The following is a 14,879-nucleotide window of genomic DNA, read 5'->3' as shown; positions in this document are numbered from 1 at the left end:
TTATTGTGCTACAAAAAAATCAATTAGTTGATCTAGGCTAATTTAAATGAATTGTCAAGTATAATCAATCAACTATCAACCATGCCAAATATTTACATGATCCCTGGTTTCTTGTTTGTTTATTTATCTCTTCAATTAAAAATTAGTGTCTTTGAATTTTGCATGGGTGGTCCAAAGCAAATCCCTTTTGCTGTTGATTGGCCTAAACTTATAGAGTGCCAGTTTTTCACAGGCTGCCTATATTAGATTTTTTAATGAACAGTTAATGGGGTTATTGTTTTGTGTGTGCGCCTCACAGCAACAAGGTCCTGGGTTCGAACCCAACAGGCGGCTGGGGCCTCCAGGAAGTTTGTGTGATCTTTCTTTGTCTCTCTGGGGGCTTCAGCTTCCACCCACAGTCCAAATACATGCAGGTTAATAGGTTAATTGGTAACTCTAAATCGCCCGTAGATATGAGATTGTATGGTTGTCTGTCTCTATGCGTCAGCACTGAGATGGACTGACGTCTAGTCTAGGGTGAACCCTCACCAATGTCAGCTGGGACCAGCTCTAGGATAAGCAGTTTTTGATAATTACCTCAGTACTGGTTAAGCTGAGATGAGCTTGAGTAAAAGGTCACTCTAAAAACATCATGACACTGTTGGAGGGAGGATAATAATATTATACTGATCCAGGGTTATCGCTGGGAAACATAAAACTTTTGTGACTTAAGTTGTTGGTCAGTTGACCAATATTTCTAAAACGCAAATTAGATGAATCTCTTTTTTTTGGGATCCTTTCCTACCCTCTCTTCCTTGCGAACTCTTCCATCCCACATTCTCTGTCCGTAAGCAGCAGCGTATTTTTGTATCTGTTTTTGTGAAAGCTAATCCTCCACACACACACACTAGGTCTCCAGAGTCATGTGTTACGAGATCTGATATTATAAAGAGAGCCCAGCTTGAGTTGTTTTTTCGGCATGTTACACTAAAACAGAATGAGAAGAAGTTAAACAGAAGTTAAAGTTGATCTACTCCAAAGCATCTGAAGGGTTAGGTTACAAAACTGGAAAAGAAAAACCTACAAGATCTAGAGCTCTCAAATCTAAATACATAGATGCCACCTATCATTATAATAATCCAAATACTTAGTGAGTAGGATAACTTTCCTCAACTCACTTGTTCTTTCAGCCCATAGCAGAATCAACTTTAAAGACTTTTTTTTTTTTTTTTAAACTTTTTTTGCACTAAAAGTTGATGTTTTCGAATTTTGAGACTGTTACCTAATATAAAAAGCAAACAAATCCTTTGGCTGTTGACACATGTCAGCATTTTATGTATAATCAAGAAAAATGTAATAATAACATAACCTATATCTATAATATATCATTAACATAAAAGTCATCTAAATGTGATGAAAATATGACTAAAATATGCTGTAGATCATTATCACACACTTGTCAGACTGTAAATACTTATTACTGAAAAATCTTTATCATAATCGCTCAGCTTTGACTGCAGCTGGCCAGCACATTTTGGTTCCACCATGGCTTCAGTAGTACACATGTAAACCTACCGTGACCTGATGCACAGCAACCTGATAGAATGTAACCATAGTCTAGTGATGGACTCTTCCCAGTGCCTCTTCAAAACCCTTTTGTTTTGCTCATCTTCTTTTTCCCAAGCCAGCAATTAGGCTAGTAAGGGGTCCTTGCTCCTCTACACAGTCACAGCCAAGTTCTGATCTAAGTTAAAGTAATTGGCGTAATGATCTCGACTCATTAGCGTTCGAGCCTCAGGATGCCATTCAGTGCCCACGTCAGGAGCCCCAGAGAGTGCTGTCAGATAGGGGAGCTGGTATTTGGTGTCTAAATAGTGAGACACTGTCCGTTGATATTTGCAGTGAGAAGGATTTTTCAAAAGTGCAGCTGACAAAGGATAAGTGTCAGCGCAGCTAGTCTCTTCCTCTGTTCTGGGTTTTCTCACTTTTACCTCCTTTAATCACTTCCTCTGGAGAAACAAAAGACCTCAACAAGGACTTAAGTTGGTCCTGAGATGGTTGCCATGGATACAGGGCTGGAGCAGCTCTGTGTGTGCCTTCAAACGGCTAACACATATTCAGGGCCTCACTCACCAAACCCCTCTCCTCCAAAAGCCTCTTCACAGTTTCAAAGCTAAGGGGTTTCTCTGACCTAGTGTTCCCACTTCACCTCTTCAGTGAAGCCTTTCTCCTTTTCTTCCGCCCTGTATCCAACCTTGATGAACAACCGAGGGAGGCCAGATTGTGTTTTTCTTGTTTTTTGTCAAATGTGATATTGCAGTCCTTTCTATATTCTATGTAAGTGATCAGGGTCAGGGTTTATGGTTCCCTGAGATATAGTGACAAGTGTCTGCCCATCTTCAGGGACCCATGTTGGGTCACAATATGCTGAAGGCTGTCGAGTGGCAGCTGAAGGAGGGGCCAGAAAGGAAATTCATCATCCCGCATGCTAGTCCTTGTGGTGAATGGTGAAATAGTAGGTAAAAATGTAAGCCTTACTGAATCCAAGTGTAGATGGAACACACTTTGTATGCTGGTGAAGACAATTTGCCTTTCTTTCCCTCCTGACTCACTAAAACCATTTCAGGCAATCTGTAGAAGAGACACACAAAGATGTGATTCCTTGAGTGGAATTTCGGAACTTTTTGCTTCGGATGAACTGTCAGGGTATTGAAGAAACATCAAAAGACAGCACTCTGGTGTCTTGATGAGTGCAGAGAAGCAAAACAAAGATTGTGGACAGAGGGCTGTGCTTTTGGCTGTGGTGCTTTGTTCTGGATTCCCTGTATGGAGTCCTGTGATGATTAATATATCCACTGGGCTGAGACTTCCCACTGTGTACCTCCAAAACATCCAAAGTGTCAAAAGTATCCAAATGTGTGCAGTTTCCCTGAAATTAGCCTACTAGAACCACTCAGTTTTTAATAAGGCCAAATAAGCTATTAATAAAACCTCATTTATTTGGAAGTTGTCTTGCATGATATGAGGATGCCCTTGTTGACAGATTACTGTAGCCACACAGGCTGCAGGTGTGTGAAGCTGGTGTTAAGTGTCACTTGCAGCAGTAGTGTCTCATCTAGGCACCTATTTTTCATATGTGAAATATGCAGCTTGCAAGCAAATATAGACAGTGAAAAGCTGTGTTAAATTTTTCACTCTAGTTTCTGGAGTGTACCTCATGCACCGACTGATGCTGGTGATGACAATACTGTGTTTGCCTTCAGTGCAGGGTCAACATGAGGACAGTATACTTTTGCCTGCTGGAATGATTGCCAGAGGAACTAATGTAGTGAGTGGCTTTGGAGTAAAATCAGCATGTAAAAAGCTATCACTTAACACCAGAATCCTTTCTATAGAGTTAAAATATGCTCAGTTTTAAAAGTGGTTGGAGCACATTCAACCAAAAATGAAAGGCAGTAGTATACAGAACAGTTAGATTACAAGTAAAAGTTTTATTTCAAAGACATGTTTGAATCTACTTTAAAAGTTCTATAGGCCAAAAAAGACAGCATTGAGAAAATGATCATTTATAGCTGAATTCTTCGCACAAATCTACTTGATATTTACTAAAATAGAACAAAAAAAACCATTATACGTATAGGATTGCAAACTGGTGCAGTCAGCCAGATTCAAATTGATCTGATATTTGATGTAAGAAAAAATGTCTAAATTCATCATAATTGTTATTTCTGCAACAGCTATGATAATGAGGTCCATTCGTCAAATATCACAATTTGAACAAAAGCTAATACTGATAGCAAGAATTCATTAATTAGATAATTTGATTATTAGATGTAATAATCCAGATTGTGATTCAAATGTTAATCACAATGTAAATGCATCTATTGGTTTTGTTACTGTTGTCTCTCGACAATTCAAAAGTAATTTTTTTTTCCTTTGGAAAATGAGCTTAGTTTGCAGTTGATGGCAAACACCACAGTCCTACCCTCTGCTGGTTTTACATTTTAGGAAAGTAAATTAGCTAAAATTGTCAAATAATCCAGCCCACAGGAGAAAAACAACACACGGTTTGTTCTTGATGCACAACGTTGATAGGTTTAGGGACAAATTGGACCATTCCAGCTTATTTATTACATGAGCCTTCAGTGGTGCTCAGCTCAGCACAGTAGGGAGAAAGTCTTGGATGTCCCAGAAGTATTCATTTGTAAAGAGTGTCTCCATTTTTTTTCTTTTTAATGGGCACCAGGGCGTTCAGAAATGAGGAAGGAGCAATAATTGGTGCACTGCCAAATGTTCCAATTAGATCTCAGATTAATGAGTGCATTTTTTCTCTTTAACGTGGCACCTGGCTGACTTAACAGAAGATATCTTGTTTTGCTTACATCTCATTGTGTTTCTGTATTTAAAAGCTCCTCAAAAAATTGTTTCACATTGCTCAAGCTGTGTTTATGACTCGTCATACTTTAGAAACAGGTTCTTTGGAAATGTTGATTGTCGGCGGAAGTAAAGTTTTCCTCTGATGTGAGAAAAGATTATCTATCTATCTATCTATCTATCTATCTATCTATCTATCTATCTATCTATCTATCTATCTATCTATCTATCTATCTATCTATCTATCTATCTATCTATCTATCTATCTGTCTGTCTGTCTGTCTGTCTGTCTGTCTGTCTGTCTGTCTGTCTGTCTATCAGTCGATCTATAATGATCTATCTTTCTTTCTAGTCTGATCTACCTGACTTGTTCTGTTTTGTTCTCTTTTGTCCGTCTTCATTCATTTGTTCGTTTGTTCCTTGTTACCAGGTGCCAGGACCACAGTGCCGCTATGCTGTTGGCAGTATTCTCAGTGAAGGAGAAAACAAGGCCGATGAGAATCTTCTACACCGCTATGAGGCATCTGGATTTAATGTCTTTTCCTTTCCAGAAGTCACACATGTGGTCACTACTTCCTTCCCCCATAGGACATATTTATCTATCATCCTTGGAGTAAAACGAGTCTACCCACGGCTAGACTGCTACATCAAGGTATTATGCTTTTTAGATTGCATTTTTATCTGTCTGGAAGTACAGTCATTCATTTGTCTAATTATACGAAAATGCAGATAAACTGTCAAGAACACATGATATAATGAGCCTAATGAGTCCAGTTTTGCATGTATAACGGTTTATTACCTCTGCCAGGAGGTATTGTGATTGCTTTGCTTTGTGTGCGTGCATGCGTGTTTGTTTGTTTGTTAGCAAGATAACTCAAAAAGTTATGGACGGATTTTCATGAAATTCTCAGGAAATGTTGATACTGGTACAAGGAAGAAATGATTAAATTTTGGTGGCTCCCCCCCCCCCCCCCCCAGGCCCTATCACCACCAAAATTTAATCATTTCTTCCTTGTACCAGTATCAAGATTTCCTGAAAATTTCATGAAAATTCATCCATAACTTTTTGAGTCATCTTGCCACCAATCAAACAAACACGCACGGGAGGCAGATCTGTCTTGGCGGAGGTCTGCGCTCTCCGAGTGCTTTTCTTGTTACTTTTGTATGCATCTTTGTACCTAGGTGTTTACATGATATATGTAGGTGTGAAGACAAACTGAGTGAATCACTGTGCATCACGTTGCGCACAGTATCTTCACATACTCAGTGCCACCATCACATACAGTACTTGTCCAGTGGGCTTCAGTGTTCTTACAAACTGTTGTAGTTACACATTGAGTCAGCACACAAAGCAGCATTAAAACACTTTGTAGAATGTAGCAGAAGTGATTGGTGTTTCTATTTTTGCTCTTACCGACCACCTGCTAAGTGTTGCACATTTTTAATATATGTTTTCAGAATAATATTATATTGGAAATGGTCCTAGAAATAATAAAGAACTACTATGAGCTGCCGTGCTTATTTTAGTGATAGGAAAATGGGAAAGGATATAATGTGTGTTCATGTGAGAATGAATCATCATGCTAAATCTCAGGTGGGCTTGCATCAAATAAATGATCAATATCTGACCTCTGGATCATTATATGCATATCTGAGTCATGCTGTTAGCTTTCAGGTCATATCAAAACTGTGAAAGACTGAGGATCTCACATCTTTACTTTTCCTTACACCCTCTGTGAGCTATCTTGAGGGTGTGTTCAGTAGTACAGCAGGAGGAGATTTATGGATTGAAAAAAATGGAGATGTGAAGTGAAGTGGAAGAGAGAGGAGTAGAGTGAAAACGGAGCAATCCAAGCTCCTTTTAACACTTCATGAAGAATGAGCTCACCAAGCATTGCTCAGGGGATGCTGGGAAAGTGAGTCGCTGTGATGAACGGAGAGTGTTGGATATGGTTTAATTATGCAGTGTACTAAAACAGGTGGCAGCACCACAGGTTGCCTCCGTCGCTCTGCTTCTGCTGGAGGAATGTGTTTGTGTGTCCTGTCTGGCTGTCTTTGCCATCTGCTTGGACTCTGTTTAAACCTGGCTCTGCTCCAGTGGCACTTAGCCTGTCTGAGAGGTCAGCTCACACAGTCATCAAACTGGGCATCAGTCTCCTTCACCAACAATATTAAGGCTTTTCATCTTTATCTCTACACTCACTGCACTAACGTGTACTGTACTGTTCTAGTAGACAGCTGTAGTTCTAAATAAAACTGCACTAGTTTTCGATTGTTGCAGGGTTTATCTTGATTTTAGCAGTTATTTGTTTTGTCTTTAAGACCTTGTGAGGGTGGCTTTGATCCATTATTCCTCCTCCAGTAATGAAAAATGTGCAACTCTTTTTACGAGCACTGAGCTATTTTGAAGTAAAGCTTGTCCAGAAGGCAGAATATACAATATACAATATATATGAGTTGTCTTTCTGCTTGTGGCATACCTCAAAAACACGAGCTGATTTCCATGAGATTATGTGGACTTGGAGCAAAATTAGGTTTTGTTCTGGCACTAGTAAAGCAAGGCAAGGCAAGGATGGATCTGGGATTTCTGCCACTAGACAAACAGAGACACTTGGTTGTAAACCCTGTTGATATGTTTACACACTTGAGAAATAAGTGTCATTTAAAATTTTCTAAACATTAATGGTATCTTTGGGTATAACAGTGGGGAGCTGTTGAGTGCAGGTGCAGTCCATAGCAGCTTCGATTATATATTTGCAGAGCAACTCCAGTGGTACTTTGGTATTTTGTCATTAACAGAAAACCATTTCAGTACAGCTGTGTGTTCTCAAATATCAGTGCTACAGAGATTTGGATATCCCCTTGTGGTGTCAAACCTCAGCTTATGTAACTTTGTCAGTTTTCTTGGGAACATTCACATGTAAATTCAGCTTTTAGTATTTGTAACACCCAGTACTTTAATACTCCTGGTGATTTGTTCGCTTGAAAAACTGTGAGAACTAGCATTGCACCATGAAAGCAGAGAATTGATTCTTTGAAATACTGAATGCATTCACATGTCTCTATTAAGCAAGTGAAATAATAACCACAATATATACTTAGCGCCATTAAAAAGAATAGTCAGAATAATATGTATATTTGGAGATATATTAAATTAATTGGTTTGGGGTTACCTTCATATTAAAGAGGGAAGCACTGGTCATTAGAGACTGAATTGTGGACAAATAGTGATCAACTTAACACGTTTATTCAGTCACTGAATACAGGTACTCAGAAATTGAAAGTGTCATCATTTAATATTGGGTGTGTCCAACTCTGGCTTCCAAACAAGCAGTGCAGCGACGACGCATGGAACTGACAAGTCTCATGATCCTGTCCTGAGGGATCCGATCCGATCTGGCAGCGATCTGGCACCGATCTGGCACTCAGACGACTGATTGTACTGCGATGACAGTGCAGACGGCGAGCGATTTCACAAAAACTCAGAACTGCCGATGGCACGTTCTCTCTGTTGTATCCTGAGTCGTGGCATTTTAAGCTGGTAATAACATTTTGGTGTTTTCTTTGCTGCCTTTATATGGGCTATTGACCACACCTAAAGTTATCAGTCAAGTGTGACTCTGTAGAAGAGATTCAAGTCAATGTCCGACATTAAGGGATTAGTCCAAACGCTGACATCGCTCGCGTCAGGAATGAAAAAATTACAGCTGTTAACTGTGTTACTCATCTCGTGAGCAACATATACAAAACAGGCACCTGAGCAAATCATTTTCTGGAAATTGCACCACATGTGTGGACGTGCATTTTTAATTGCGTTAAGTCTATCATCACACAAGTCATTTCCACAAAGTGGACTGTGAATTGTTAGCCTGGCCGGCCATCCGTCTTTCTCATTGAGAAATCTGGAATCGTGGAGCTTGACTACAAATATGAAGGCGGGACTAACAGGCACCAAGTAAACCAATCACAGATAAGACAGATGTGACGCTTTTGTCAGAGAAATTAAAGGTGTACTCTGTAATTCAGTCCCTATTTTTGAATCAAGTAAACAACCAACAACAGTTGTAAGGAGATTTGTGGACTTGGAACTGACTTTACTCGCGACAAAAACAAGTCGGTGCGTATGGTGCATTGCGAAACACCCGCCCCCCAGATTTGTGATTGGTTGGTATAGAATAGATCGTGCATATTTCACAGTGACTGGCCCAATTTCAGACTGTTTTCTCAGTATTGAATACACTGAGAAAATCAGATGGCTGGCCAGGCTAGTGAATTGTTACAGTACAGAACAACTACATTTACCATCACAAACTCTGCTAACCTATGCTTAAATGGATTACTCTGTTTCAAAAATAACAATGAAAATTCTCAGATAAAAAGTTAAAATGGCTCGCATGTAACTGAGCCATTGTACCAGCTCAGCCTGTTCTAAATTGGTTTCTTTCAGTGAATAAACATGCTGTTGATGTCTGACACTTTGAATATCCCAAGTGGTGAGACCTTTTCAAACAAGCTCATCAGCATTTAGCATGCCAGGGTTGTCATGGCAGAATGATTTCTGTCTGTCAGACACTTTGAGTAGCTGCCCCATGGCCGGCCCTGATATTTGCCTAGTCAGACCATCGATTGGCCCCGGTGTTTTTCTTCTGTGCCTTGGCTTTTCAGCGGTGGGCTACAACGTACACGCTATGGCATCTTGAGATTTGATTGTAGCACGGTGGCCAGGCCTTCAGACAGGATTGGAGGCTGGAGTTGGAGGATAATATTGCTGACATTCACATAGATCTAAAGGTTTGAGAAAGGCAGACGATGGAACATTTGTTTGCTCGAGGGCACTGAAGTTTCTTGCCAGCACTGAGGTTTTGAGCTGAATATAAAACACCATTTCTTTGTTCCTCAGATATGTTCTTTTTTAAGCGACTGACACATGGTAACATGATCATGTAGTTGTCCTCAGTAAGATAGAGGATGAAGCCTCCTTTTGTGACATAAGGTGCTGTATCTTGCAGTTCTTCTGAGTGTTATGTTCGCGGGTTAGAGGGATGTGAAGCGGAGCACAGATGCTAGTCCGCAGGGCCTGTTAAACATGCAGACTTTTAGCTAACTGTGATGTGCAGTTAGAAAGGTCAGAGAAGGTCATTTATATGCTGGACAAAGTAGTCTAATTAGAGCAGCCATTAGTGGGAGACTGAGGAGTCAAGCATGATTACATAGTATTTATTCTGAGGGCTTATATAGTTGAAAAAATAATAAAAAGCACCTCTGCATTCATATTTTCTTTACATTGGTAGAGTTTGATTTTCAACTTCAACTTTATTATTTGTCCCTTGAAGGGCGATTTGTTATGCAGCAGTTACACAAGCGTTCACAATAAACAAACAGTAAAACACAGTAAAAACAGTAAAAAACAATAAAAACCACGATCTTTCCAAGTTGTTATATTATTCTGAAGTTAAATATCATCGCATTTTGAACATTTCAGTTCTTTTTGTCACTTTCAAAGCAATATCACAACTCTTTTCTTTTACTTTATTTAAACTTTATTTCATCAAGAAAGACTTGCTTAAGTGAACATCTCTTTCAGCTATACATACAAACATCTCATCAACATATGCCCATCAATATACAAGTGAATCAGGCAAAACACCTACAGACTGGAATTGGAGAAACGCTGCATCATGACTCCAATACGACAGAAAGATTTGTGTTGACGTATTAGCAAACTGTCTTTTTCTTACCTTTTTATTTCCTGTCTGATGTGACATTATTACATTTCTCTTAGGGGATAAATAAAGATTGTCTCATCTCGTCTCATCCGTATTCACATTTTTCTGTACTTAAACCTACGGGAGCCTGACTCAGTCAAATAACTGAACATGCACACTAGCTTTAGTGCAGTTGGAAATAGAAGAAACTTGTAATATCATACACTATGTTAAAAGTTTTAAAAATGATTAATTATGAATAAATACTTTGTGGGTTAAGAGTCAGTAAAGTTCTAATTTCTTAAAAATCCAACATAGTTTAATGAATAACAAAGTGTTGGCCAGTTAATTTGGCGGTTTTTTATGTAAGATCCCATGTCTAAAAAGATAAAACTAATTTGTGTGCTTTTCTTGTTTCATCCCCTTTGTGTGTTTCTTCATTTATTTGGAGAATTAATCACTAATGTGTACTTAATTAGATAAATATCAAGTTATCTGTTTTAATCCTTTTTGTCCTCATGCATCCTGACTACTTGTAAACAACAGATTTGGTTTTGAATTTTGTGGAGAATGTGGGAATAAATGAGTGATTTTTACACTAATAGAGAGATTGTTGTTTTGGTCAAAAAAATGTATAATTACATTTCTAGCTTGTGGCTTTATTTCTAAACAATTCATTACACTAATCTACTACTCATCATCCTTGGTTTTATTAAGAGGGAGGAAGCTCTGTGGAGTTTGCCTGTCAAAAGTTTAACCATAACTTTGATCTGTCACCAGCTGGGAATCTACTGTTGGGTGTTAAATGTCACATCTACATATCATTGATCTGATTTCAACTATATTCTCTGTTAAACTGTCGCTCTGAATCAAGATCAGGCAGTAGGATGTGATTACAATTTAAGAGGTGGAGATATTTATAGATACAGGACATAGTTTTGTGCCACTGCCCATCTTAAAAATCACTTGGAATAAGAAAAATGTGTAAAAGACTTATGCCGACTACGCAGTTCGATGTTAATATTGTCATTATACATTCTTGATTTGTCTCATTGCATGCAGTGTTGATATAGTAAGGATATGCCACAGAATGTGACTGGAGTAGATGCTGTATTAATGAGGTAGTTGTGTCTAAACTTAAATGCCTCTAAGTGAGAGGTACTGCTCTTACTAGCTGCCGTCTATACTGCAACCATCCAAATCCATCAGGAGCAGCACTGCTGAAATGCTCAGATTTTTACTTTTGACAAAGTAGGATTGGAATAAAGTGTTTGAGGTCTCTACATTCCAAATAACCAATCTTTTCAACGTGTAGTGTTAAACCTAGTGCTGACATATTTGTATTTGGTTGATTTACCGAACAAAATCCAATAGTCCTCTAGAAATTGTTGAAGATTTAGCTCTTTTAGGTTTGTATATTGCATTCATGCCGCACTTTTCAATACGGTCAGTTTGTATATATGTGATGTATGTTTAGTTGTGTCGTGTATATAGAGGCTGAGGACACACACACACACACACACACACACACACACACACACACACACACACACACATATTCTATCTTGTTGGCTGAAATATTCCAACAATTTGGTTGCGTCTTTGTTGAGATACACATGCAAATTAAATGAATGTGCTCGGGTGTCCTCTTGAGGGATTTTCTGAAAAGCAATCCAAGAGGCAATTTTGAACCATTCAAGTATGAGTCCGACAACGTGGTGGGGGTACCTCACCAAGGTGCAGAGGGTCTAGACCTCTGTGAGCGAGCTAAAGAAAATGGGAAAGATAAAAAAGAGGCTTAGGACTTAACTGCTTTATTCAGCTCAGTGACTTTCAAACGGTCCTTGTTCATTTGTCAGGGCTGAATAAGTCTGTGTAAAGACCGTTGTTGCTTGAGTGACACCTGGATTGTTCGTACTGGCAGCATCTACTGTCACTCATTATGCCCTCAGTCCTTTTCAACAATTTTTTTCCCCCTCTGGGCTTTGAAATGAAATGTAGACTATAGAAGGGCTGCAGAGATAATACGGTTTACCACCCCCTTCACTAAGTGAGGGAATTAAACTGAGGAAACTTGTTTTAAAATTCCAGTGGAACATGTGACAAAGCAAAATATTCAAGAGAAGACCTCAGTGTTAATATGAGGGGTTCACTGGATTTGGCCAGAGAAGTAAGGGGTTTAAATGAAGGGGAAGTATGTGGCTCAAATGGAGTGGTGTCCTCTGTAATCTTCCAGATTACTGTCATTTACACAGAGGCTACAGGAAACTGTCAAATGTCAATTGGCCCTTGAAATACATGTTCTGTTCTGTTATCAGTCGAACAGAAGAACATGAGAAAGGAGCTGATACAGTTCCAGCAACTGGCAAACTTATAAAATTCACAGTTCCCTCATGGGATTCCAGCTTTTCTATTTTTACATTTTTTTCTCAGTTCCGAACTGCCAGGCTCTGTGGTAGTTAGATTGAAGGTGCAGTTGCGTGCTATCTGTAAGAGAGAAAGTCTTCTTGCCCTGTAGCCACTGTGTAAGTCTGCTGTCATTATCACCAATCAGGTGAATGTTACCTTTGAAGTCATTTTTACTTACTCCGGCCTCAGTCGGTGGTGTCCCTGCAGCATTTAATGCCAAAATGAGCCATCGTTATGAATTCTTAAAAGTTGAATATCAAATGATGGGTGTTTTTTCTCTGTTCTGTTTGATAGACATCATCTTCTGTGGCAAGTGTTATGCAAGACAAATGTGCTGAATGCCGTATTCATATTCAGCGAACCATGACAACAATCTGAACTCAGACATGCCTCAGCAAATATGACCAGAGTGACCCTGAAAAAAACTAGTGGACTGAAAAGAGGAAAGTCTATACCATGGTCTGTGTGATCTAAGAGTCTATACTGTCACTTAATATGCTTCACATACTGTCCAGCCAGAGGGCTTCTTTTACTGTTTACTCCCTCAGTTTTAAATATTCTATGCACCATGTTATGTCTTGTAGCATTGTACATACGGTGGAAGTTGCAAACCTTTTGCATAATATAATTTATAGTTTGTTTTTATTTTGTGGTCATTATTTGCAACCTTGTACTCACTGGTACTAAATGGGGAAAAGCCTCACAGTTAGTTGTTGGCACACTGTAGTTACCCAAAAGAAAAAATCAGAAGCATTTCATTCATTATCTTGCTAAAACTATCCTCTATATAATGCTTTACCGCTGCCCTTCTCAAACTTAGGGTCAACATCCAATAGGGGTTGCGAACCTGTTTTTATGGGGTTGCCAATTTTGACAGCAAAATACATAACAATAATATGTGAATTCATTTTGTAGTTAAAATAGAAAAGATTGTTCTCTGAAGAGTTTATAAACAAAACAAAAATGGAAAAGATGCAAGAAAAGAGAGACAAAGTTCCATCCCATCTAACTGGGACCCATGGGATTTCATTTCAGAAAAATGTAATTACAGTCAGTGTTGAGAAACAAGCCATTTTCCATTTCAATTACACCATCATTTACACATACGATGTTTGTCAGTTTCAAATCTAAATTTTACAAGTCAAGAAAGTCGCAGGTTTTTGTGCAAGTGAACATACGTAAATAGAAAGACTACACACCGTAAGCTGTAGAGGTGACATCATCAGAATGGTCTCTGTCCACGGTCTGTTCTGGGCCACCGAACACATCTCTGCAGCTTCGGTTTGACCATATTGGTGTTGATTTTCGCCTCTTTCAATACTTTACATGACACTTAAGAACAAGGGGAAATGTTCTGAAGTAACAGTGAACAGTGAAGTAATTTTGGTGTTGGTGATGTGTATCGCATGAGATGCAGTCCACAGAGCTTTGTCACATAAAAGGAGTGGGTACTTTATTATCTGTACCACAATCTGTGACTTTCTTGTTTCATAAAATTATATTTTAAATAGATAAATATTGGATGTGTAGTAGAAAGCACAACAAAACAGGATAAAAAAAAAAAACAAAACTGTCTCTCACCATTGTTTACTGTTCATATTATTTCCAAAGTTAGGTATAATATGCCACTGTGGAGGGGGCGGGACCTTGGTCCTCTATATGAAAATGACTACAAAGGCATTGGTGAAAGTTATGTGAAAAAATAAACTCTTTGGACATCGGTAAAGGAAGTCAGTTATCTTTGTATACATTAGAGTAAATGTTTAATGAGTCTTTCATCATGATGATGTTAGTGTCTTGCTAACACTGACTGTCAGTGACAAGTGATGGACTATCCTGTTAGTTGATGTTCTGACATTTTAATTACACTTCTAAAAAGTAGATTTCATTCCATATTTGACCATGGAAATTCATTACTTTTTTAATGTAAATTTTAGCCCTGGAGTGACATAAAAATGGAATGTTTTGGCTCTGGAGTAAATGGTATATTGAATATTTTCAGCCGTTTAAACAATGCAAACTTGTTCAACTTTCAAATTATCCAGTTCAATAGGATGAATAAATCAGCTGCATCTACATAGACATTATTTGTGTTTTTGTGTTTCAGGTCAGGTTTCAAGTTGAGTGGGGTGTGTTTTTGTTGTGTAGCCTATTCTGTTTGATGAAATTAGATGTGTAATTCATAGTCAAATTGGAAAGCAAATCGGTCACTTTGTGTATTTGTCATTTTCATGTGCTTGGATATTTTGTTATGCTGACGGGTGGATATAAATGACTTGAGTAGTGGGTTTAGTTTTGCTGCTTTTCAAGTCCACCAGGAAATAGTAAATTATACTTAATACTGTGTATCTAGACAACAGCCCTATTTGCAGATTATCTGAATCCAGTACAATGATCTGAAACACTTATCTA

General features: G+C 38.6%; 1 protein-coding gene across 1 annotated transcript in view; it reads left to right on the top strand.

Annotated features, from left to right (window-relative positions):
* Positions 1–14,879, top strand: part of tex264b (testis expressed 264, ER-phagy receptor b) — a 40,904-nt gene that overhangs the window by 940 nt on the left and 25,085 nt on the right. The window contains exon 2 of the mRNA XM_030133413.1: positions 4,784–5,005. Coding sequence (XP_029989273.1) covers positions 4,784–5,005 — 222 coding nt within the window. The remainder of the gene's footprint in view (positions 1–4,783; positions 5,006–14,879) is intronic.

The sequence above is a fragment of the Sphaeramia orbicularis genome, chromosome 5 (assembly GCF_902148855.1).
Source record: "Sphaeramia orbicularis chromosome 5, fSphaOr1.1, whole genome shotgun sequence".
NCBI classification, from domain to species: Eukaryota; Metazoa; Chordata; class Actinopteri; order Kurtiformes; family Apogonidae; genus Sphaeramia; species Sphaeramia orbicularis.
This window is presented reverse-complemented; position numbering and strand designations above follow the sequence as displayed.